Source organism: Rana temporaria, chromosome 13 (genome assembly GCF_905171775.1).
Source record: "Rana temporaria chromosome 13, aRanTem1.1, whole genome shotgun sequence".
NCBI lineage: Eukaryota > Metazoa > Chordata > Amphibia > Anura > Ranidae > Rana > Rana temporaria.
In genome coordinates, this window is record NC_053501.1 from 86,241,941 (window position 1) to 86,267,374 (window position 25,434).

The 25,434-nt window shown below is 48.0% G+C and overlaps 1 protein-coding gene across 1 annotated transcript in view; it reads left to right on the forward strand.

The window, feature by feature from the left end:
• The window catches only part of LOC120920468 (zinc finger protein 37-like), a 199,390-nt gene that overhangs the window by 168,335 nt on the left and 5,621 nt on the right, over positions 1-25,434 (forward strand). Inside the window, exon 4 of the mRNA XM_040332581.1 lies at positions 12,489-12,575. Coding sequence (XP_040188515.1) covers positions 12,489-12,575 — 87 coding nt within the window. The remainder of the gene's footprint in view (positions 1-12,488; positions 12,576-25,434) is intronic.

Here is a 25,434-nt window from a genome sequence, read left to right on the forward strand (position 1 = left end):
CCTGCAGCATGCAGCCTCAGTTCGTAACAAGCAGTACAAACCTAAAAAGGAGGGGTGGGTGCTGTGTCCGTCCGTACAAAAAATCCTATTTTCTCTTATCCATGGACGGACACGGCTCCTTAAATCTTGACAAGTGGGACGTCCCCAAGCAGTGTCAAAAAAAGAGGGGTGGGAACAATATCAGTAAAAAAACAATTTAACTTCACCCCAAAACAAGCACAGCTCTTCAACGGAGGAGTTGCAACTTTAAACAGCCGCCTGCAAAACCTTGCGGCCAAAGGAAGCATCAGAAGATGCACTCACATCAACCTTGTAAAATTTGGTAAAAGTGTGAACGGACGACAAAGTCGCTGCTTTGCACACCTGTGAGACAGGCGCTTAATGTTGGGAAAGCCCAGGAAGCACCAATTTCCCTGGTCGAATGTGCCGTGACCGGAAAGGGGGCGCCCCCCTAAGAGCATAGGCCTGTATGATGGTCTGCCTGATCCACCGTGAAATGGTGGCTGACGAGACGGTCCTTTTTCCGGACCAGACACCGACACAAAGAGTCAGATCTCCGAAACGGAGCCCCTGCTAAGCAAAGCGCGTACCACGTCTAAAGTATGAAGAGCAACCCTCCTAGGAAGCGCCGGCCAAGGACATAAAGATGGAAGAACAATGTCCTCATTCAGGTGAAAGGCCGAAACCACCTTCGGAAGAAAGGAAGGTTGCGGGCGCAACACCGCCTTATACTTATGGAGGATGAAGTATGGCGACTTGCAAGACAAGGCCACCAACTCAAACCCTTCTGACAGAAGTAATGGCCACCAAAAAAGGCCACCTTCTGAGATAGTGTCAAGAGAGGGAACTCTCTGGTGTTTCCAAAGAGAGGTTTCTGAAGAACCGAGAGCTGGTACCACCTATCCCAAACCTTATTGTACTTCTTTGGGCAGCCCCTGCGGGTATACATTACTTTTTTGTAGGGGAGAGTAGTGTTGACAGCTCTGATCCATTGCTGTGGAGTGGGAGGAGCTCATCCACACCCTGGCGACCTGCATCCTGGCAAGGAATAATGATTCTTGCAGAAATATATTTAAATACTTTTCGCCTTCAGGGAGTGAGAGGAGCCCCAGCACACATTGACGGGGGCAGAGGGACAAGGGGGAGCCCATGCGGTCATGAAGGAACCGGACCACCTGGGTCCAGAACCCTTGTATGGGTGGGCAAGTCCAGAGCAGGTGGAAGAAGGAGGCGTTGCGGTGGCCGCAGCTGGGGCAGTTGGGGTCGTGGTCTCGTCTGTATTTAGAGATGCGGTAGGGCGTCGGGTACGATCTGTGGAGGATAAACAGGTGGGTAAGGCGGTCAGAGTTTGGGGAGAAGCAGTTTTACAGTTGGTCAGGGCTTCCCCCCCCAGTCCACGTCAGTCACAGTGCCCAGGTCAGGCTCCCAACGGGTTTTCAGCTGATAGGCAGTGGTGGTTGCCACAGGCTGCAGGAGGTACGTGTAGAGTTGGGAGATGAGTCTCTTGTGGTCTGTTCCCGACACAATGTCAACTAGTGGAGGGACCTCAAGGGCTGGGGTAGAGTTACCGAGCTGCCTGTTGAGTGCATGTCGGAGTTGAAGGAAGCGGAAGAACATGTGGTTGGGTAGTACGAAGTTGTCCTTGAGTGTTTGGAATGACCTGATTGATCCGCGAGCCACAACTTGCGACAAGTAGATAACGCCCTTGTCGATCCACAAACCGTGGTCGGGGATAGAGGCAAGTTCGGGCAGGAGGGGGTTGTCCCAGAGGGGTGAGTGTGGAGAGGGTGCCCTGCCGAAGCGCATGGCAAGCTGCCATATCTAGCAGTGGTGAAACAGCATGTGCCCTCCATCACCGGCCCCGGACGGGCCGCTGGGTCCGCAGAACAGGAGCTGGAAGGGGTGGCACAGCGGGCCTGGGGCACGCGAGCAAACCAGGGCGGAGTGGCGGTCTCTGTCGAAATGGTTGTAGTGGAAGAGGTGCGAGAGTTGGGATGCCATGTAGTAGAGGACAGGTAAGGGAGTGCGGCACCGTCCAAGTCGGTTGGGCACTTCAGGACCTGCCAGGACAATTTGTGGCGGGAGGAGCCCCAGACAAAGGTGTTGAGGATGGCCTCCATGGCTTTAAATATGCGTGGAGGGAGGTAGAGAGGGGCCTGCCAAAAAAACATAAAGCAATTTGGGAAGGAGGATCATTTTGACCAGATTGATCCGGCCCATTACCCCAAGGGGGAGACGGGACCATACCTGCATTTTAATTTTCAGGAGGGCGAATAAGGGTTCAACAATGAGGGTGGCGTAGTCAAAGAGGGACCTGGAAACAGTGACACCAAGGTATTTAATGGTGCTTGCCCTGACCATGGGGAAGCGTGGCCTGGTCGGCAGTGGGGGCGCCCGTGTCTAGAGGGAGGATTTGGGACTTAGTAGAGTTTATCCGGAGCCCCGAGTATGTCCCGAAGGCTGTGATAACCTGGAGAGCCGTCTGGAGTGAGAGGCCCGCGTTGGCAAGGTAGAGAAGCATGTCGTCGACGTAGAGGCTAACGACCTTGGTCAGCCGACCGCAGTGAAGGTCTCTAATATTGGGGTGGGCCCTAAGAGCTATGGCTGAGGCCTCGTACACACGACCGAACATGTCTGCTGAAACATGTCCGACCGTGTGTACGACCTAGCGGACCGGATTCCTGGCCTAGCGGACAGGTTTCCAGCGGACAAATGTTTCTTGGCATGCTAAGAAACATGTCCGCTGCAAGCCTGTCCGTCGGACATGTCCGATGGTTTGTACGACTCATCGGACATGTCTGCTGGGCCAAAATCCCTCGCATGCGTCAAAGTGATTTGACGCATGCGTGGAAGCATTGAACTTCCGGGGTCGCGTACGTCGCCGCGTCATCTTCGCTGCGTCGTCACCGCGTATTCTGTCCGCAGGGATTTTGGTCTGATGGTGTGTACACACATCAGACCAAAATCCCCCAGCAGACATGTCCGATAAACGGTCCGCGGACCGTTTTCATCGGACATGTCTGCTCGTCTGTACAAGGCCTAAGGGCTCCACTGCCAGGGCATAGAGCAGGGGTGAGATGGGCCAGCCCTGGCGTGTGCCATGGGAGAGAGGGAAGGAGGTGGAGACCCTGCCATTGACCTGGATGCGCGCCGAAGGGGACTGATAGAGTCAAGCGCCTTGGTGGCGTCTAAACTGACTACCACCCTGGAGCCCACATACGCGGGCTGGGCCTGGAGGGTCATGTGGAGCTGTCTAAGGTTAAAGGCCGTATTTTTGCCTGGCATAAACCCGGACTGGTCGGGGTGCATGAGGCTGAGGATAACTTTGTTGAGGCGCAAGGCTAGGATTTTGGCCAGAATTTTGATGTCGAGCTGAAGGAGAGAGATGGGCCTATATGATTCTGGGAACAAAGGGTTTTTGCCCGGCTTGGGGATGAGTACAATTAGGGCATGGATGCCGGAAGGGAGCTGGTATCGAATATGTGCGTGTATAATTGGCAGAGCCGTGGGATGAGGGTCTCGCCGAATTGCTTATAGAACTCGTGAGGGAATCCGTCGAAGCCGGGCGCTTTAGATGCGGGGAGCAGTGGCAGAGCCTCCGCGACGCATTCCTCGGTGAGAGGCGCCTCCAACTGGGCCACCTGGGGGGTGCAAGTGTAGGGAAGTTAGTGTCCTGTAGGAATGCCGAGAGCTTGTCTTGGGTGTGTTGGACAGTAGAGGAGTACAGCTCGGAGTAGAAGGACCTAAACTCCGCAGCCACCTGGTCAGGATCCGTTATCCTGACTCCAGAAGCCAGCTGGAGAGAGACCACCACCGGGGGCTTATGGTCCAAGGGGGCCAGGTAGGCAAGGAGCTTGTCAGCATGCTCGCCGAATTCAAATATGCGCTGTTTGCTGAAAAAAATGCCCTGCTTGGCTTTTTCAAAATGCAGCTGATCTGTAAGTCTGGTCTGCATACGAACGCGGGAGGCATTGGCTTGCAGTGGGGTCATTTTGGAAGGCTTGCTCAGGGGTGTTAAGGCTCTCCTCCTCCTGGCAGAGCAACGTCTTGGAGGTGGCCTTGTGTCTATTGATTTGCGTGGTCAAGCGAGCATGCACTTTGAAGATCTCCCAGACAGAACCGAACGAGGCGGAGCCGTCGTTTGTGCGAAAAAAGTGATCCCACTCAAGCTGAACCGAGCCCAGGTAGATAGAGTGATGAAGGAAAACTTGTAAAAAAACAATGCGCTAAACAAAAAATTGAAAATGCTGCTAGTACCAAAAATATAGATACAAATATTTAAACAAAATAAAGAAAAGAAGAGGTACAGCGCAAATTCTAGTGTATAGAAATTCTGATGTGATACCAGAAAATTCCTGACGTGACACAAATAAGTGAAGGTGACACAAAATCGTAAGGTCAATTGCTATGCTTCCTGGGTCAGTTCAGGTTAGCGTGAAAAACGTCAGAGTGCAGGCCTGGCGTGGCCTGCACTCTGACGTTTTTCACGCTAACCTGAACTGACCCAGGAAGGGGAAGCCATAGAGGACGCAGAGATCCAGCTTTTGAAACCGCACTTTGTGCACCTTATTGGGCTTATGATTCTCCACCTATCTGTAAGTGCAATATTTTACTTTGATCATTAAATTGTTTTGCAAAGTTGCACTATGGGCCCTTTTTTCTTTTCTTTTTGCATCTGAGCCATTCATCCGTTCTGACTGATGGGAAATAGCTTGAAGCAGATCCAGTGTGCTACATACAGTCATTTGGGTGACTCTAAATATACCCGGGTCCAGTCTGACCACCGTTGTGGTCTCCACATCTGGTAAGGGCATTGTTTTGTCACTCAGGTGTGCCTTGGTGGAAGGTTGTGTCAGCCCTGTACTATCCTTTTCTCTAAAGACATTCGCTGTGAAGTTCATTCTTCTAAAGAAGTTTTCTTTAAGATATCTGGGAGCATATGGACTAATACCTCACCTGTAGTCTTTTTTTCTTGCACAATCTCATTCATTCACAGATTTTATACACATTCATATATTGTTTTCATATACAAGTTATTTTTGCTTTTCATGTGCATTTTTATTTATAGTCAATTGTTTAGTTTCAGTGATGCATAGCAATTGACCTTACGATTTTGTGTCACCTTCACTTATTTGTGTCACGTCAGGAATTTTCTGGTATCACATCAGAATTTCTATACACTAGAATTTGCGCTGTACCTCTTCTTTTCTTTAGATAGAGTGATGAGCCAGAATGGATTCAGTCTCCAAATCCGGACAGCGGGGGGGGGGGGGGGGGCGGCAACCGCAGTTTGATCCAATAAGGGGAATGGTCAGAGAGCACTCTGGTGCCAAAGCCCACATCAAGGGGGTGAGGGAGGAGAGGGGGGGGTCAGGAGGATAAGGTCAATACGGGACATTGCTGAGCGTGAGGAGGTGAAGCATTTAAAGTGTGACTGTGTCGGGTGCAAGTGTCTGTAAGAGCGAATTCAGTGAGGAATTTCCAGAATCTGGTAATGTCAGGTGTTGAGAGGGAAGAGGCAGCGGGGCTTAGTCTGCCAAGGCTTGGGGCAATTGCCATATTGAAGTCGCCAGCCCAGACACCCGGCACCAGGGGGTGCCGAGCCATGAAGGTCACCCCCTCCCGCAGCATGGCAAATTGGAAATGGGGAGGGATGTAGAAGGCGAGGAGGAGAACCTCAAGGCCCCCAATGGTTACATGTAAAAACAATGACCTGCCCTGGGGGTCCGACTGCAGGGTATGAAGGTGGAACTGCACCGTCTTAGCTACAAGGACCGCGATTCCACAGGAATTAGAGGTGTTTTGGGCCTGATGCAACCAGCCCACCCAGGGCTTTTTAAGGCACATTTGCTTCTGGCCTGTTAGATGGATCTCAACCACGATGGAGATGTCAGCCCTGAGAGATTTAAGGTGGGAGAGGATCGCTACATGCTTTTCTTTCTCTCCAAGACCCCGGACGTTCCAGGTCACAATCTTAAGGGAAGCCATGGCAGAGGGGGGGGGCCAGGGTGCGCAGTCGGACGCTTAGCGGGCAGCACATAACACAGAGGCAGTAAATATAGCAAAACATAAAGGAGGGGGGCTAATCCCATTGGCAATAACATAGGAGGAATGCCGTGGCGCTCGCAGCATGTCAAAATGGATTCATGAAAAGAAAGGAGAACTAAACATATATAAATAAAAGTCAAATTTAAACAGTCTGCCTAGACCTTCAACACACTGCCATCCACCGAACTCAGGTGGGCAGAGGCTGGCCAGGGAAACCTAGGTTGAGGAATGGACCGCCTGCCAGTTTTACACGCCCGGAATGTATAGCCGGCACGCTATCTTCCGCACATCTTAGGATGTCCGACTGAATCCTGATCGGGCGACCTTGCAGCGTCATCGCCCGGAGTTCTAGGACAATGATCGCCAGACGGGATTCTTCCAGAGTCCATCTGGGCTGGCGACTGGACCCCCCCAGACGCCGCCCCCCAACCCGGGAGGCTGGCGTCCGTCGTAATCACCGTCCACTGGAAGGCAAGAAACGACCTCCCGGACCGAAGAGTCAGGGATCTCGGCCACCAATTGAGAGAGACTCTGACAAGGTGGCTTACCTGAATCTGACAATCCAGACACAAAGGAGATTTGTTCCACTTGGACAGTATCTCCTTCTGCAAAACACGAGTGTGAAACTGGGCATACGGTACCGCCTCAAAGGAGGCAACCCTCAGGCCCAGGACTCGCATGAAAAAACGGAGAGACGACCACTTGCGAGATGCCAACATCTTCACTGCAGACTGAAGAGTCGGCAACTTCTCCAGGGGAAGAAAGACCTTTATACCACGGAGTCCAGAATCAACCCTAGGTACTCCAAATGCTGAGTCGGCACCAGGACCGACTCCTGAATGTTTAACACCCACCTGAAATCTTGGAGGGTCTGGCTGGCTATAGACACATGTTCCCCTAGTTCTGAGCCAGAAGCTGCTCTCAGAAGAAGGTCGTCCAAGTAGCCCATGATGGCAATGCCTCGCTGTCTCAGCAAAGCTAGGATCGGTGCGAGCACCCTGGTGAAAAGTCACGGTGCTGACGCTAGACCAAAAGGAAGGGCCACAAACTGATAGTGGTCCTCCCCTATCGTGAAGCACAGAAACCTCTGGTGACTTGCGCAAATTGGGACATGCAAGTATGTGTCCTTGATGTCCAAGGATGCCAGAAGATCCCCCAGATGGAGCGCAGCTACCACCGAACAAATGGATTCCATGCGGAACTGCTTTACTCTCACAAAGGCATTTAGGGCTTTGAGGTCCAAAATTGGACAGACCCCATCCTTCTTCGGGACCACAAACGGATTTGAATAAAAACCTCTCATCCTGCGTAACGAGTAAAATTACCCCGCAACTTAGCAAGTCCTGCACGGCCCCCAACAGGGCAGACCGAAGAGCCGGAAGGAGAGGGAGACTTGAGGGAAAGAATCTGTTCAGTGGAGAGGAAAGAAACTCTGTCTTGTACATCAAAGTGATCACCTTGCAGACCCACTGGTCGAAGAGCAGGGAGGTCCACCGAGCTGTGAACCTGCGAAGCCGTCCCCCCCACCCATGATTTGGGCGGGGGCAAGACTTCATGCATTGGCGGATTTTGGTGCCAGTTTGTTAGGCTTACGCACCCAGGGACGTTTCTGTTCCCCAGCAGAGACTTTGTCGGCCTGGGAGGGTTTACCCGCAGGCCCTGACTGAAAAAAAATGCCGCTTCTGAGTGGGAAAAGAAGGACCCGGCTAACGGTGGGGCTTCTTCCCTCTGGTGCACTGAGGGAGGAGAGTGCTCTTACCCCCAGTGACATCCTTGAAAATATCATCCAGTGAGGTACCAAAAAGCCTCCCACCCTTGAAGGGTAATTCTGTCAGGGCTTTTTGTGGATGCTTGGTCAGCAGACCAGCATTTCAGCCAGATCAGGCAGCGCCGAAACAGAAGCTCTGGATATCAAGGGTCAGTGTAGCATCACAGACATATACAAGGCCCTGGACCATCTGGTCTGCCAGCCTAATAACTTCAGTAAGGGAGTTGGTGCTCCTCCACATTCTGGTGCAAAACCTTTGCCCATTCAGTGAGTGTCTGAGACACCAGGGTTGCAGCCACATTAGACCGCAATGCAGACCCCAGCATGGTAAACATGAGCGGGTCAGTGCCTCGGACCTCCTATCAGTATGGTCCTTTGAAGGCAGGGGTCCCTTCCATAGGGAGACTGGTCACCTCATGTAACCGGGGGGCCCACTACCGGAGGAGAAGCCCATTTTTTCAAGAGGCTCTCCCCCAAAGTGGTACTGAACCGCCAGGCGCTGAGGAACTACAAAGGACTACTGCGGCTTATCCCATTCCTTATCAATGAACTAGTCAAAAAAGGATGCATAAGGAAAAACCTTCACAGAGCGGTCTGATTTTGTGTGACCCCAAAAAAGACCAATCCCTCAGAGGATGCCTCAGCTGCACTATCCAGCTTAAAGGGTCACTAAAGGATTTTTCTTTTTAGCTAAATAGCTTCCTTTTACCCTAATGCAGTCCTGGTTTCATGTCCTCATTGTTCGTTTTTGCTGTAATCCTTCTCTGTTCTGCACACTTCCTGGTTGTCTGTTTCCTTATGAAAAAAGTACTGGGAGCTTCTCTCTGTGGTCTCTAATCAAGGAGGTGTAATTACTGTGTGTCTAAAACCCCTCAGAACCAATCAGTTTCATTTTAAAAACAAACACTGCCCTGTATTGGCTCTGTGTCTCTGTCCTTCACAGAAGCATGAAACCTAGATGAAAAGCGAAACTGAAACTGCAGGCACATTATATGATTGATTTTTATCTATTTTTAATCATTTTTAAAAGGAATCGGTTAACTATTATGTCTCTCTATACCCTGTAAACAGTCATTTCAGCAATACCCTGTAAACCAGGGATCCTAAAACTACGGCCCTCCAGCTGTTGTAGAACTACACATCCCATGAGGCATTGTAACACACTGACATTCACAGACATGACTAGGCATGATGGGAATCGTAGTTCCTGAACAACTGGAGGGCCGTAGTTTTGAAGACCCATGCTGTAAACAGTCATTTCAGAAAAAAAATGTTTTCCTTTACAACTCCTTTAACCACTTGCTTACTGGGCACATATACCCCCCTCCTGCCCAGGTGAAATTTCAGCTTTCGGCACTGCATCGCTTTAACTAACAATTGCACGGTCGTGCGACGTGGCTCCCAAACAAAATTGACGTCCTTTTTTCCCCACAAGTAGAGCTTTCTTTTGGTGGTATTTGATCGCCTGTGCGGTTTTTATTTTTTGCGCTATAAACAAAAAAGTGAGACAATTTTGAAAAAAATACAATATTTTTTACTTCTTGCTATAATAAATATCCCAATTTAAAAAAAAAAAAAACATTTTTTTTTCTCAGTTTAGGCCGATACGTATTCTTCTACATATTTTTGGAAAAAAAAAAAATCGCAATAAGCGACTGGTTTGCGCAAAAGTTATAGCGCTTACAAAATAGGGGACAGAATTAGTTTTTTTCATTATTTTTTTTTACTAGAAATGGCGGCGATCTGCGATTTTTAATGGGACTGCAACGTTATGGCGGACACATCGGACACATTTTTGGCGCCATTCACATTTATACTGCGATCAGTGCTATAAATATGCACTAATTACAGTATAAATGTGACTGGCATTGAAGGGGTTAACACTAGGGGGTGAGGAAGGGGTTAAATGTATTCCCTGGGTGTGTTCTAACTGTAGGTGGAGGGGGGGTGACTGGGGGGGTGACCGATCTGTGTCTCTATGTACAAGAGACACAGATCGGTCTCCTCTCCAGAGACAGCACCGCTGTCTCTGTGTAAAACGGCAATGAGAGATGATCTCATATGTTTACATATGAGATCCTCTCTCATTGGCCGCACAGATCGCCTCGCGAACGGCCACTCTGATTGGCCGTTCGCGGCGATCTGTAATTGGCTGTGTCCGAGGGACACGGCCAACACAGATTTTCCCCGCAGCGCGCTCTGGAGCGCGCGCGGGGACCGCCCTAAGGGGCGGACGTCAATTGACGGCAGTTTGGCAATTGGGATCCGCACTGTAGCCGTCAATTGACGGCAGGCGGATCCCAAGTGGTTAAGGGAGTCCCTTACAGCATTAATAAGCGCACTGACAAGTGTTCTGTCCAGTACTGACCCAAGTGAGGAGTCTTCCTCACATGGAAGGTCCTGGTCCACTTCCACAGACAACACAGAACCAGGGACCTGAGCCACAGCCAGGTCCTGGTCTGAGTCAGAGCAGTTCCATGGGAACCGCAGGTGCAGGAGCACCAGCTGCCATCTCTGGCATGTTTGGGGAAGAACCAGACACTGACTCCATAACCTGGCAGCTCTCAGGGACCCATCAAAGACCTGAATAAAGCCCACCCTCCTTGCTGCGCTGACCGGGGGTTACCCAGGGGACTCACCAACCACAGGAGGAGACTGTCCTGCGCCGCTGCCCGCCCTCAGAACACAGCGTGTGTGTGTGTGAGGAAAAAAGCTGTGAAGTAAAATCATGAGGAGATCTGTGCTGCGCGCTGTAGGAGCCAGCACTAGAGGCCAAAACCACCTCCAAAATGGCGGCCGGATGCCTCAGAGCAGGGCACGGCCACAGTAAAATGGACGACCGCAATAGTAAGCTGCGCCATAGCGCGATCACGACAAAATGGCCGCCAATGGGATTTCACAATACCAGCAGACTACAAAAAAAATGGCGCCAGCACCGCCAAAATGGCAGCATAACGCTGTAATGTGGATGAAAAGGCCTAATGAGGCCTTTCTCAGTCAAACATACCCCCCACAGAAATGCACAGGCCCAGACACCCCACAGTCCACTGGTGGGAAAAGGAGCCCCCCCACAGGTCCACCCCGGAAGTGGCAGTAGAGCAACAGAGGGAAACATGACAGAGCGCAGGGAAAAGGAGGATAGGAGGACCCCCTCACCCCAGAAATGCCCAGCCATACCGACCCACGTTGGCGGTAAGGACTGTACTTGCCCGTCCATGCGAGGACTCGCTGACTCATTCCTGACAGGCATACAACCGCGTTGGAGTAGCCGCCGGCCCGGTCCACTGTGAGTGAGACAACACCACAGCCCAGTCGTATGGACCCCGGAACAAAAGCTCACTGGCCACTTCAGGAGTCATGGGATATGTCGTGGCAGACCCAGCCTCTTAGCAATGGTGTGCTCACGCTCACTGGCCGGACTGAGGAGACTACAAGAATCTATATATCAGCATGTCTCTCAGCCGACAGTTGATAGATTCTCAAGAAAATAAAATAAAAAATGTTCTTGGGCTCTGGGCCCAAAGGGAGCCATACGTCCCTTCCCTTTGCTAGGCAGAAAAAAACTGAGGCTGCAGGGAGGAGGGTTATGTCCGGAGGGACCACCCCCTGGGCGGGGCTGTTCATTTCTGTTAAAGTAACATGTATTTAATTATCTAACATGTTTCTGCCTAGTCCTCTCCTATGAACAGGAACATAACCCACTTGTCAAGATTTAAGGGGCTGTGTCTGTCCATGGACGATAAGAGAAATATATACATTTTTATATATATATTTTAGCAGAGACCCTAGAGAACAAAATGCCGGTTGTTGCAATTTGCTGCACAAATACCATGTAACATAAGTTTTTCAAACGCAATTCTTTTGGGAAAAAAATACACTTTAATGAATCCTAATGCAAAAAAAGCAGTATATAACCCAATTTGTTTGGTAAAATTATAAAAGATGTTATGCCGAGTAAATAGATACCTAACATGTCATGCTTTGAAATTGTGCACACTCGTGGAATGCCGCCAAACTTTGGTACTTTGTATGCATTAAGTTAAAAAGCTTTCTGTATGCAGCAGCCCCCTAATACTTACCAGAGCCCCCTCTAGATCCAGCGATGTTGCATGAGACACTCGGCTGGCCGGGACTCCCCTCCTCATTGGCTGAGACAGCAGCGTGGCACTATTGGCTCCTGCTGCTGTCAAAGCCAGTCAGCCAATGAGGAGGAAAAGAAGGCGGGCCAGGTCGCGGCTCCGTGTCTGAATGGACACAGGGAGCTGTGACTCAGCTTGGGTGCCCCCATAGCAAGCTACTTGCTGTGGGGGCACTCAACAGGAGGGAGGGGCAGGAGCACTGATGAGTGACCCGAGAAGAGGAGGATCTGGGCTGCTCTGTGCAATGCCATTGCAACAGAGCATGCAAGTATAACATGTTTGTTTTTAGTTATTTTTACCTAAAAAAATAAAATAAAAAAAAAGGTTTAAATAAAATCACTTTAATGTTAGGCAGGAATTCCACTTTAAGAGATGTTGCTAAAGCTGTGGACAAAGGGATTATGGTATTTACATGTCCTATTTTTGGAGAATTACTTAATTTTCTCATAAGTGTCACTAATACTCCCAGTTTAACCACATTGAGGCTTTATTCTTCACTGTTTTGGTTATAAAAACGTATGTTTTTACTTTAGGATACCAGAATGAGAAACCAACTTTAATATCCAAAATTGAGAAAAGTCAAGATCTGTACATTACAGAACTGGAAAATCATTCACAGGGTAAGTAGACATGAAACATAAAAATTTTACATTTGGAAAAATACACATGTGTAAACATCATTGCCAGCTGTTACAAATGTGTATAGCCTTGTGCAGTATATTATGTAATGCTTGTCTATAACCAAAATTATGGTGGAGCCAAAGCTGCAGGACACCGGATGTATTTTACTTCTTTTTTTTTTTTTTTTGGACCTGTGCAAGAGCCCTTAGAGTTGTATGCATTGTATTTAGATTCAGAGTAAACCTCTTGCATTGTATCCGCTCTAATAATGCAAAGGAAGAAACAAATATTTTCAAAACCCCTGTGGTCAATGACCTTTTGTAGGAACCTTTTTTGAGAGAAATCAGTCCTCCAGTGGCTGATGGGTAGCCTCTTGATGACGTTTTTTTGAAATTATTTTTCGATTCTGTTCTTAATCAAGTGATTCTACCTAGCAGGATTCCTGCTTTTTGCTCCATGGCTAATGATGCTCCACTGGTCCCAGGCAGGTTAGATAATTCTTATAACCATATTTTTGAATCTAGGTTTGCAGAGTCTGGAGCCCAGATACACCTCCAGCTGTTGAATGGTTAGGTCCTGCTAATCCTTCTACAGTTCTGGTGTTCTTGTACACCAGTCTGGGTTGTGATATGCCCTCATCCATGCCTACCCTTGTAAGGGTGCCTCTCACTCACTCTACTTCCACCTTTTAGTCTACCGGACTTTGGGTTTGGTGCCCTTTAAAAAAAAAATTATAATTATCCTTTTGGGATATTATGCTTTGATGGGGATTATATACAGTTGTATTCAAAATTATTCAACCCCCACTGAAATTGATTGTTTTGCCAAGTAACATAACATTTATAATGAAATAACCACAAATGTATTTTCTGTGCTCACATCATTATCAGTTTTATTCAACCCCCAATTGACATTCAATCTTAGTACTTAGTACAACATCCTTTTACAGTTATAACAGCTTTTAAACTTGAAGCATAGCTTGACACAAGTGTCTTGCAGCGATCTACGGGTATCTTCGCCCATTTGTCATGGGCAAAAGCCTCCAGTTCAGTCACATTCTTAGGCTTGCGCACTGCAACTGCTTTCTTTAAGTCCCACCAGAGGTTCTCAATCGCATTTAAGTCTGGTGACTGCGATGGCCACTCCAAAATGTTCCAGCCTTTAATCTGCAACCATGCTCTAGTGGACTTGGAGGTATGCTTGGGATCATTGTCCTGTTGAAAGGTCCAACGTCTCCCAAGCCTCAGGTTTGTGACGGACTGCATCACATTGTTATCCACTATCTCCTGGTACTGAATAGAATTCATGGTACCTTGCACACGCTGAAGCTTCCCTGTACCTGCAGAAGCAAAACAGCCCCAAAGCATGATTGACCCCCCGCCATGCTTCACAGTAGGCAAGGTGTTCTTTTCATCATAGGCCTTGTTCTTCCTCCTTCAAATAATAGCGTTGATCCATGGGCCCAAACACTTCTAATTTTGTTTCATCAGTCCACAGAACACAATCCCAAAACTTCTGTGGTTTGTCCACATGATTTTTGCATACTGCAGTCGACTCTTCTTATTCTTTGGAGACAGCAAGGGGGTGCGCCTGGGAGTTCTGGCATGGAGGCCTTCATTACGCAGTGTGCGCCGTATTGTCTGAGCAGAAACTTCAGTACCCACATCTGACAAATCTTTTGTCAGTTCCTCAGCAGTCACAAGGGGACTTTTCTCCACTCTACGCTTCAGGTAGCGCTCAGCAGTCGAAGTCAGCATCTTCTTTCTGCCACCACCAGGTAGCATTTCAACAGTGCCCTTTGGCTTGAATTTGCGAATGATGCTTCCTATGGTGTCTCTTGGTATGTTTAACATCTTTGCAATCTTCTTATAGCCATTGCCCTTCCTGTGAAGAGTAATCACCTCTTCTCGTGTCTTCCTGGACCATTCTCTTGACTTCACCATGTTTGTAACCACACCAGTAAATGTCTAGAAGGAGCTGAGTATCAGTCATTTCTTTATCGTACATCACGGGACACAGAGCGGCATATTCATTACTATATGGGTTATATGGAGTACCTTCAGGTGTTGACACTGGCAATCTCAAACAGGAAATGCCCCTCCCTATATAACCCCCTCCCATAGGAGGAGTACCTCAGTTTTTACGCCAGTGTCTTAGGTGTTAGTCATGGTTTAGCTTGCCTCCGCATCCTTGGGATTAGGTGAGCTACCGGTTCTGTCCAAAAAAGCCTCAGCGCTAAAGTGGTCAGTAACCGGACCCCAAACCCTTGGGGTATAGCCCATAATGCTTTTCTTTTTAGAGAGCTGGACCCTGGGCCCAGAACTTAGAAAACCTTTGGGTGCCTAATGTTTTCTGTTGCCAGGGTGCTATATGGGCCCAGGACAGTGGATCCTTCATAGGAACCCAGGGCCTGAAGGTCTAGACATCCCCACGGAGATGGGGGAAGATTGGGCCTCTTGCTTGGCAAAGTCCTGCGGCATGGAGCAGGTAAGTGAGGGGAAAACTTGCGGAACTTGGTTCTTAGCAGGTTTTTTCTGGGGGGTCACAGGGGACATGCCTAAAGTTATGCACTGCATCTGGCAAACTAGTCACATATCATAAAGATAGGATGGCTCTATGTGTATTATTCCCCATAAGAAGTGACCTCCCTTGTAGTGTTGGAAAAGCATTGAGTGGGGCCTGTGTGATATAAAAGTATATGTGTGTGTCAGAGAGCTGTGCTTACCTGCAAGCCTCCAGGCGATGCTCCATTCAGTCTTCCTCCTTAGAGCCTGCAAAGCAGGCAAAACGCTGACCTCCTCGTGGTTCCAGGCTGCAGTTTGCTGGAGCAGAGAGGTCCCTTCCTCCCAACCCCCCCCCCCCCCCGTCGGGAGGGGCATTTCCTGTTTGAGATTGCTGGGGGGGGAAGGGCGGGTCAGTGGCTTAAGGAAGGGGCGGCCCTTCCTTGTTTGTTCCATACAGCTCATTCAATACTTTGGAACTGGGGAGGAAAGACCAGAGCGGCAGCACGGGGCGCCGAGGACACACAGTGGCCAGAAAGGATATTGCAGTCTTCAGAAGACTGTTTTTTCAAGCCTAGAAATAGGCTGTTTCTTTTCCATCTCATAGTTTTTCTTTGCAATACTACTCAGGGGGACAGAATGTTTTTTCTTTCCTGGATTTGAAACAAAAACGAAAAAAAAAGAAAAGTCATCTAGGGGAGAGGAAGCATTTTTTATCCCCCAAACAGGTGTTTGGGCAATTAACTTTTATAGTTCCAAATACCAATAGGTAGCAGGTGTACCTCGGTATTGTACCATGGCATCCGGGTCAGAGGGTACAAGAGGTGGGGATTCCCCCAGAGAGTCTGAGGTCTCGGACAAAGTTATGCCGCTGCTTTCCCCACAGGGAGCCTTGGGGCCATCGGGATCTGGGGCTGGAGCTGGCGCGGGTCAGTCCAACCCTAAGATGGTCACGGACGAGGTATTACTCACCTCTTTAAGAGAGATGGAGAAAAGAATGGGAAAAATGATAGCCACAGCTATGCGGGGCAGTAAACGGATTAGATCTCCGTCGCCCGAGCGCGGACCCTCAGAAGAGGAGGTCCTTTCCTCATGGGAATTGGACGACCTCTTGGACAAGGACCAAGTAGGTTCAGGGATCGAAGATCCGGATACAGAGGAGTCTGGAGCAGTCTCCCAAGGGGAGAGCTGGTGGATTCAAGCCTTAACGGACTTGGTCCATAATGCATTCAACTTGCCAGTACCAGATCTCCAGGTATCTACGGTTTCAGCTTTGGGCTCACTGAGGGCGCCTCAAAGCAATGCAGTATTTCCGATCCACCCTCTACTAGAGGGAGTTTTGTTCCAAGATTGGAACAAGCCAGATAAAATCTTCTTACCACCTAAAAGATTCTCTGCCCTATATCCTATGGAAGATAAATTTTCCAAGAAATGGGCTACTCCTGCAGTGGACGCAGCCATCTCATGTATTAACAAATCATTAACATGCCCTGTAGAAAACATACAGGTATTCAAGGATCCAGTTGATAAACGCTTGGAAGCACTACTTAAGAACTCCTTCACTACTGCAGGGGCAGTAGTACAGCCAGCTGTGGCTGCGATTGGGGTTGCTCAAGCATTATCGGATCAAGTTAAGCAGATGCTTAAACTTATTCCTGCCCAGCAGGCAGAAGAATTTTCGGATGTCCCTAGGGCCATATGTTTTACAGTAGACGCAATTAAGGATTCTATCCAGCAAGCGTCACGTTTATCGTTATCCCTTATCCATATGAGAAGACTCTTATGGTTAAAAAGCTGGGAGGCCGAGCCCCCATGCAAGAAGCTCCTGGTAGGGTTCCCCTTCCATGGAGGACGACTCTTCGGAGAAGACCTAGATAAATACATTCAAACCATTTCAAATGGCAAAAGTACTCTCTTGCCAACCAAGAGGAAGTTTCAGGGGCCTGCGTTTAAACGACAGTACTCCCCTGGGCAGGGGCCCTCTAATGCCAAACAGTATCGACGGCCTCCTGCGAAAGCATACTTCGGCTTCAACAGCAAATCACAAGGACAGGCTGCTAGAGGCAGAAAGCAGTGGGTTCGCAAACCAGCAAAACCAGCCCCCAAGCCGACCTTATGAAGGGGCGCCCCCACCCACGACGGTGGGGGGAAGGCTGCGACTCTTTTCAGAGGTTTGGGAAGCCAGCATTCCCGACGAGTGGGTACGGTCTTCCGTGGCCACGGGCTACAAATTAGATTTCCTAAGGTTTCCTCCTCTTCATTTCCAGGAGTCGAGGATTCCAAACGATCCGGAGAAAGGAGCCGCATTAATGTCGGCATTAAATCATCTACTTTCCCAGGAAGTAATAGTAGAGGTACCAGTCCTGGAACAGGGGCTAGGTTTCTACTCCAACCTATTCATCATCCCGAAGTCCAATGGAGATGTCAGGCCAATTTTGGACCTAAAGATGGTAAATACATACCTAAAGATCCGCTCATTTCGGATGGAATCCGTGCGGTCAGCAGCTACCACACTCCAAAAGGACGACTTCATGGCGTCCATAGACATAAAGGATGCCTACCTTCATCTTCCAATTTATCAGCCACATCAAAAATATCTACGCTTCATGGTGGCTTCGCGTCACTTCCAATTCGTGGCGCTTCCCTTCGGGTTGGCTACGGCCCCCCGGGTGTTCACGAAGGTCCTAGCTTCAATCCTAGCCAAACTAAGGATCCAAGGGGTCACGATCCTAGCATACCTGGACGACGACCTAGTCATAGATCACTCGTCTCCCGGCTTGGAGCGAGCAGTGGCCCTCACGGTCCAATACCTCGAGAAGTTCGGCTGGGTCCTAAATCGAGAAAAGTCAGCTTTCCTGCCCACAAGGCAGTTGGAATATCTCGGCATGAGATTAGACACAGAACAACAAAGAGTGTTTCTACCTCTGAGGAAGGTCAAAGCCATCAAGGAATTAATCCTACTGGTTCTAAGCAAGAAGGAACCGACTATTCGCCTATGTATGAGGTTACTAGGCAAGATGGTGGCCACATTCGAGGCGGTACCATACGCCCAGAGCCACACTCGCATCCTGCAGGCAGCCATCCTGTCAGCATGGAGCAGAAGGCCACAGGCCTTGGATATCCCGTTGCCGCTCTCATCAAGAGTCCGACAAAGTCTGTGTTGGTGGTTAGACCCTCAGAATCTACTGAAGGGGAAGTCTTTCAGCCCAGTGGCTTGGAAGATAGTGACCACAGACGCCAGCCTGACGGGCTGGGGAGCAATTTTGGATGGTTGCACTCGCCAAGGTACTTGGGCAACGCCAGAGAAGCAGTTGCCCATCAACATCTTGGAGCTCAGTGCTGCTCGACTAGCCCTCAGGGCTTGGACGTCAAAATTGCAGGGGTTCCCGGTGAGAATTCAATCAGACAATGCCACGGCCGTGGCATACATAAATCACCAAGGGGGAACCAGGAGTCAAGCCGCTCAGAGAGAGGTGAGCTTGATTCTCCTATGGGCAGAGGCTCATGTGCCCTGCATATCGGCAATATTCATTCCAGGAGTGGACAACTTTCAGGCGGACTTCTTAAGCCGCCAGACTCTTTTGCCGGGGGAATGGTCTCTGCATCCACAAATCTTTCAAGCACTCTGCCAAAGATGGGGAGTGCCGGACGTGGATATCATGGCATCGAGACTCAACAAGAAGCTAGACAGGTTCATGTCCCGCTCAAGGGATCCGATGGCCTGCGGAACCGATGCGTTGGTTTGCCCTTGGCATCAGTTCAAACTTCTTTATGCGTTTCCCCCGCTCCAGTTACTACCCCGCCTGCTGCGCAGGATCCGGGTGGAGCACATACCAGTCATCCTGGTAGCTCCAGCATGGCCCAGAAGGGCATGGTACTCACTAATCTTAAGGATGGTAGTGGGAGACCCTTGGACTCTTCCTCTACGGCCAGACCTGCTATCGCAAGGTCCGATCCTCCACCCTGCCTTACGGCATCTAAATTTGACGGCCTGGAAGCTGAATCCCTGATTCTCAGGGGTAGAGGTCTGTCTCAGAAAGTAATCTCTACCCTAATCAGAGCCAGGAAACCGGTCTCTAGGGTGATTTATTACAGGGTCTGGAAGGCCTATGTAGGCTGGTGTGAGTCCAAGCGATGGCTTTCTCGCAAATTTACCATCGATAGAGTATTAAGTTTTCTCCAGCTAGGAGTGGATAAAGGATTGGCATTAAGCACAATCAAAGGACAGATTTCTGCTCTGTCAGTGTGGTTTCAGCGGCCGCTGGCCACCCACTCGCTGGTTAAGACCTTCCTTCAAGGGGTCTTACGTATTAAACCTCCAGTTAAATCCCCGCTTTGCCCGTGGGATTTAAACCTTGTTCTGTCAAGTTTACAGAAACAACCGTTTGAGCCGTTGGCTGAAATTCCTTTGGTTTTACTGACAAGAAAGTTAGTATTTTTGGTCGCCATAGTTTCCGCAAGAAGAGTATCGGAACTGGCGGCCTTATCCTGTAAGGAACCATATCTTATTTTTCATAAGGACAGGGTCGTTCTCCGCCCTCATCCTTCCTTCCTACCGAAGGTTGTATCCAGTTTTCATTTGAACCAGGATTTGGTATTACCATCCTTCTTCCCTAAACCTACTTCCAGAAAGGAAGGGTTGCTGCATACCTTGGATATCGTCAGGGCCATGAAGGCCTATCTTAAAGCTACAAAGAAGATCCGGAAAACAGATGTGCTGTTCATATTACCGGATGGGCCCAAGAAGGGGCAGGCAGCTGCAAAGTCCACCATTTCTAGGTGGATTAAGCAATTAATCACTCAGGCCTACGGCTTGAAAGGGTTGCCTCCTCCAGTATCATTAAGGGCTCATTCTACTAGGGCCATGGGCGCCTCCTGGGCAGCACACCACCAGATCTCTATGGCTCAAGTTTGCAAGGCGGCAACCTGGTCTTCTGTCCACACGTTTACAAAATTCTACCAGTTGGACGTAAGAAGGAAGTCTGATGCAGCCTTTGGGCAGGCAGTGCTGCAGGCTGCAGTTTGAGACCCTCGGATTCCGGGGGCTCCTCTTTTTTGAGTTAAATTTAAAATTTAAGATTATTTTTCTCAACTAAGTTGGATTTATTATGATTTGAGTATTTCTCTAAATTAAATCCTTTTGTCTTGGAGATGTTCTCCCTCCCCTCATTGTGAGCATTGCTTTGGGACATCCCATATAGTAATGAATATGCCGCTCTGTGTCCCGTGATGTACGATAAAGAAAAAGGGATTTTTAATACAGCTTACCTGTAAAATCCTTTTCTTGGAGTACATCACGGGACACAGAGCTCCCACCCCTCTTTTTGGGGACCATTTTGGGAGGCATACTGCTTGCTACAAAACTGAGGTACTCCTCCTATGGGAGGGGGTTATATAGGGAGGGGCATTTCCTGTTTGAGATTGCCAGTGTCAACACCTGAAGGTACTCCATATAACCCATATAGTAATGAATATGCCGCTCCGTGATGTACTCCAAGAAAAGGATTTTACAGGTAAGCTGTATTAAAAATCCCTTTTTTAAAGCTGCCTGATTGGTGCTTATTAGGCTTTATTGCTGCTCCCTGACATCCACAGGTGTTTTCAATACCTGATTAAAAACACGTCAATGAACCTCTGTTCTCCAGAGTGGTAGTCTTTAAGGGGTTGAATAATTGTGTAAATGAAGAATTCACAAAATAAACATTTACTACTGTATTACAAAACCAATTGATGTCATTTTAGTTGCATATGGTTCTTTAAGAAGTCCTTGTAGGATTTCATTCTGAATACAATTACAAATGTACACTAAATTCCCTAAAACCCTTTACAGCATTGGGGGGTTGAATCATTTTGAACACAACTGTACCATTGTCTCACTGCAAGATTGATTACCCGACCAGTCAGCCTCTTTGCTCATCGTGGAAACTTCTTTGCCTGAAACCTTAGTGTTTGTTCAAAGTTCCTTCTATGGATTCATTTTTCTAGGGGTGTTTCCTAGTGTTGTGGTGGTGGTGTTTTTATTTATTTATTTTTAATATAGACCACCTCTTTTGAGTGAATCGTTGATTAGCTCTCATGGTCTTTTACTGGTTCAGACTCCCTGTCCCTTAAGTCAAAATTGTTAAAATCCTCTCCCTTGGTGACGATTTCTCTGTCCTGGTCTAGAGCACCAGGTTTATACTCTGCTTCTCCCTTTTTGGTTGTGGTAGTTCCCTGTCTAGGGCTTCAGCTCATTTCATCTTGATTTAGGCATTGGTCCTTCAGACACATATACCTGTATGTCTGAGTTGCAGAAGGTTTCTAAATTCTTCTTAAATCGGTCAGTGGCTGTTTACCACACCACAATTTGACTTCCTTTGGATGTCGCAACTTTTTTAGAATTCCTATGTCCCTGCTATAACCAACAAAATAAAGAGATTTTAAGGACAAAAGTCCCACCCCTTCTTTGGCTGGCCCTATGTACTGCTTTTTGTTTTGTTTTTTGTAAAACTGAGACATGCTGGGTAGTAGAGCTGCCCCCCCTTGTGATCCTATGATCTTAACAGAGCATTTTCCGATTCAGTGCAGAAAGTTCTCTGCTCACTGCTGTCAAAAAAAACAAAAACGAGCAGCCTGCCAAGTTTTTTACAGCATTGTGTAGGCAGAGATAAAGAGAAACATCATTGTAACACTTGGGCCACTTTCACACATACGTTCGTCCGTTTTTCATTCATTCGGATACGCTTCAGTCAACATGCGTGTGTGTTTTTATTCAGATGAAAGCCCCATTTCATCCGTCTAAAAAATGGAATGGACAAAAAAAAACAAGTTAGCGGGTGACATCCACTTGCCACCTGATCCGCTGACATTAAAAAAAAAAGTTTCCTTCTTTAAACACACTGTATATTAGCTGGTTGCTAAGGAGGGGGCCAGGAAGCCGGCCGCCACGTCCTTAACAACAGATGAGTCATCAGCTGTCAGCGGGGAACCGGATGAAAAACTGATGAGTAATTACTTCATCAACTTTGAACTGATGAAATGAATGTAAGCGTGAAAGGGGCCTTAGTCCTTTTAGATCAAAAGAATTAACTTTGGTCTGTAAATAAGGTCAGTTTAACCACTTAAAGCAGTGTTTCTCAACTCCAGTCCTCAAGGCGCCCCAACAGGTCATGTTTTCAGTCTCTCCATTAATTTGCACAGGTGATTTGATCAGTTTCAGTGCCTTAGTAATCAGCACAGCCTTTTCATCTGAGGGAAATCATGACCTGTTGGGGCACCTTCAGAACTGGCGTTGAGAAACACTGACTTAAAGACTGAACCTTTTTGGCTACGCGAATCGGCATAGGTGTACGTCAGGCTGGTACACAGCATTTTGTGTGGGCCCGTTGGCCAACGAGGAGCAAATCGGCTGCCTGCGATTGTTCCCCACAGAGGCAAAAGGGGATTTGCCTGTGTAAACAAGGCAGATCTCCATTCAGTAGTGGTGCAACGGATCGTCACCGATCTGTGATCCGAACAGGTCACCCTGCTCGGATCGGCACACCACTCGCTCCGCAGCCTCGGCCATAGGAAAGGCGCGGCTTTGGCCTAGCTCCGGAGCTGCAGCCATCTTGGTACACCTGGCGACTGCCGATGTAGTGACGTTTTGTTGCTGCCATCTTGCTCCACCCCTCACTTCTGCACAGTAATGATAGTGAGAAGGGGGCAAGCGGACATCTTGTTACACCCAACAGAGTTTAAGCATACAAGCTCAGTTTTGTGTTGAAAATAACTGTGAAATCTAAAATACAGTATTTGGAAATCCAACGGACTGTTTACATGTTAAATTTTAAAATGCATGCTTGCTAATGTGACAGAACACATCTGATTTTCACATTTAACATTTAGTTAAATGTGAAAATCATAGGTGTTCTGTCACATTAGCAACCAAGGTCTGCTTTTAAAATTGAACATGTAAACAGTCCGTTGGATTTCCAAATACTGTAACAAGATTTGTCTTTTTTTTTTTTTTTTGCTGATCCGATCCGTGACTCTGATCCGAGGAACGATCCGATCCGTGCGTTTTTTGATCCGTTGCACCCCTACCATTCAGACAGGGGATCACACAGAGATCCTGTCTTTCTGCTATGCAGAAAGACGGACCTGTGTGTTGTCCCAAGCAGCCTATCTCCCGTACAGTTAGTAAACATACCCAGGGAACACTGTTAACCCTTTGATCGCCCCTGATGTTAACCCCTTCCCTGCCAGTGTCCTATTTTTAGCACTGATCACTGTAAAAATGTCCCAAAAAAGTGAAAAAGGTTAGGTGTACGATCTGTCCGCCGCAATGTCGCAGTCCCGTTTAAAAATTGCAGATCACTGCCAATTCCTAGTAAAGAACAAATCATAAAAATGCCATAAATATATCCCCTATTTGTAGACGCTATAACATTTGCACAAACCAATCAATATACACTAATTGTTTTTTTGTTTTTTATTTATTGGGTGTGTTTTATAGCCGAAAGACTTTTAAAAAAAAAAAAATTCTTCTTTTCTGTTTTTATAGCGACAAAAATAAAAACCACAGATGTGATCAAATACCACAAAAAAAAAGCTATATTTGTGAGGAAAAAAGGACATACCGTATAAGCCGAGTTTTTCAGCACATTTTTTGATGCTGAAAATGCCCCCCTCGGCTTATACTTGCGCCTGATCTCCCGGACCCGGTACCGGCCGGGTCCCCAAAGTTCACACATATAGCCCCACTCTTCCTCTACAAGTGTGCAAAGTTTGTTGTCTGGGGGGACCACCGTTTTTTTTTTTACAAAGTCGGGCACCCCTTCCATAGACTCCCATGTTAAACTGTAATTTCTCTGGTAACTTTGGGGATGCAGTACTGGCCAGCCGTAGGTCCCCTGGACCTGAAACTACACGCATGTAGCCCCAGTTCTCCTCTACAAGTGTGCAATGGATCGTCACCGATCTGTGATCCGAATGGGTCACCTTGCTCGGATCGGCACACCACGCGCTCCGCAGGTGTGCTTATATGCAAGTTATTGTCATAAAAAGTGTTTGGGGACCTGGGTCCTGCCCCAGGGGACATGTATCAATGCAAAAAAAGTTTTAAAAACTGCAGTTTTTTCGGGAGCAGTGATTTTAATAATGCTTAAAGTGAAACAATAAAAGTGAAATATTCCTTTAAATTTCGTACCTAGGGGGGTGTGTATAGTATGCCTGTAAAGTAGCGCTTATGATTAGAACGGTCCCTGCACAAAGTGTAATTTCTGAAGGAAAAAAAGTAATTTAAAAGTAATTGTGGCTATAATGAAATGTCGGCTTCCGGCAATACAGAGAAAAGTAATTGATAAAAAAAAATGCGTAGGGGTCCCCCCAAATTCAATTACCAGGCCCTTCAGGTCTGGTATGGATATTAAGGGGAACCCTACGTTAAATTAAAAAAAAAATTATCATGTGGGGTTCCCCCCAAATATCCATACCAGACCCGTCAGGTCTGGTATGGATTTTAAGGGGAACTCTGCACCAAATAAAAAAAAATGGCGTGGAGCTCCCCCCAAAAATCAATACCAGACCCTTTATCCGAGAATGCAACCTAGCAGGCCGCAGGAAAGGAGGGGGGACGAGAGAGCGCCCCTCCTGAACCGTACCAGGCCACATGCCCTCAACATTGGGCGGATGCTTTGGGGGGTCTGTTAAAGGGGTCTTTCAGATTCCGATAAGCCCCCCGCCTGCAGACCCCCACAATCACCTGGCAAGTGTTGTGGGGATGAGGCGCTTGTCCCCATCAACATGGGGACATGGTGCTTTGAGGGGTTACAGACCCCTAAAGCATCCTCCCCATGTTGAGGGCATGTGGCCTGGTACGGTTCAGGAGGGGTGGGGGCGCTCTCTCGTCTCCCCCCCCTCTTTTCCTGCGGCCTGCCAGGTTGCGTGATCGAATAAAGGGTCTGGTATGGATTTTTGGGGGGAGCTCCACCTTTTTTTTTTGATGCAGGGTTCCCCTTAATATCCATACCAGACCTGAAGGGCCTGGTAATTGAATATGGGGGGCAATTCATTATAGCCGCGAGTACTTTTTAAATTACTTTTTTTCCTTTAGAAATTACACTTTGTGCAAGGACAGTTCTAAGCACGGGAAACAACCGCTACTTTACAGGCATACTATACACACCCCCTAGTTACGAAATCTAAAGGAATATTTCACTTTTATTGTTTCACTTTAACCACTTGTCCACCGAGGACGTCTTTAACCACTTGTCCACTTGTCCATAAAGAGGACCTGTCACAGTGATTCCTATTACAAGGGATGTAATAGAAATAAAGTGATCAAAAAAAAAAGTATAAACAAAAATGTAAGTAAAAAAAAAAATATATATATATA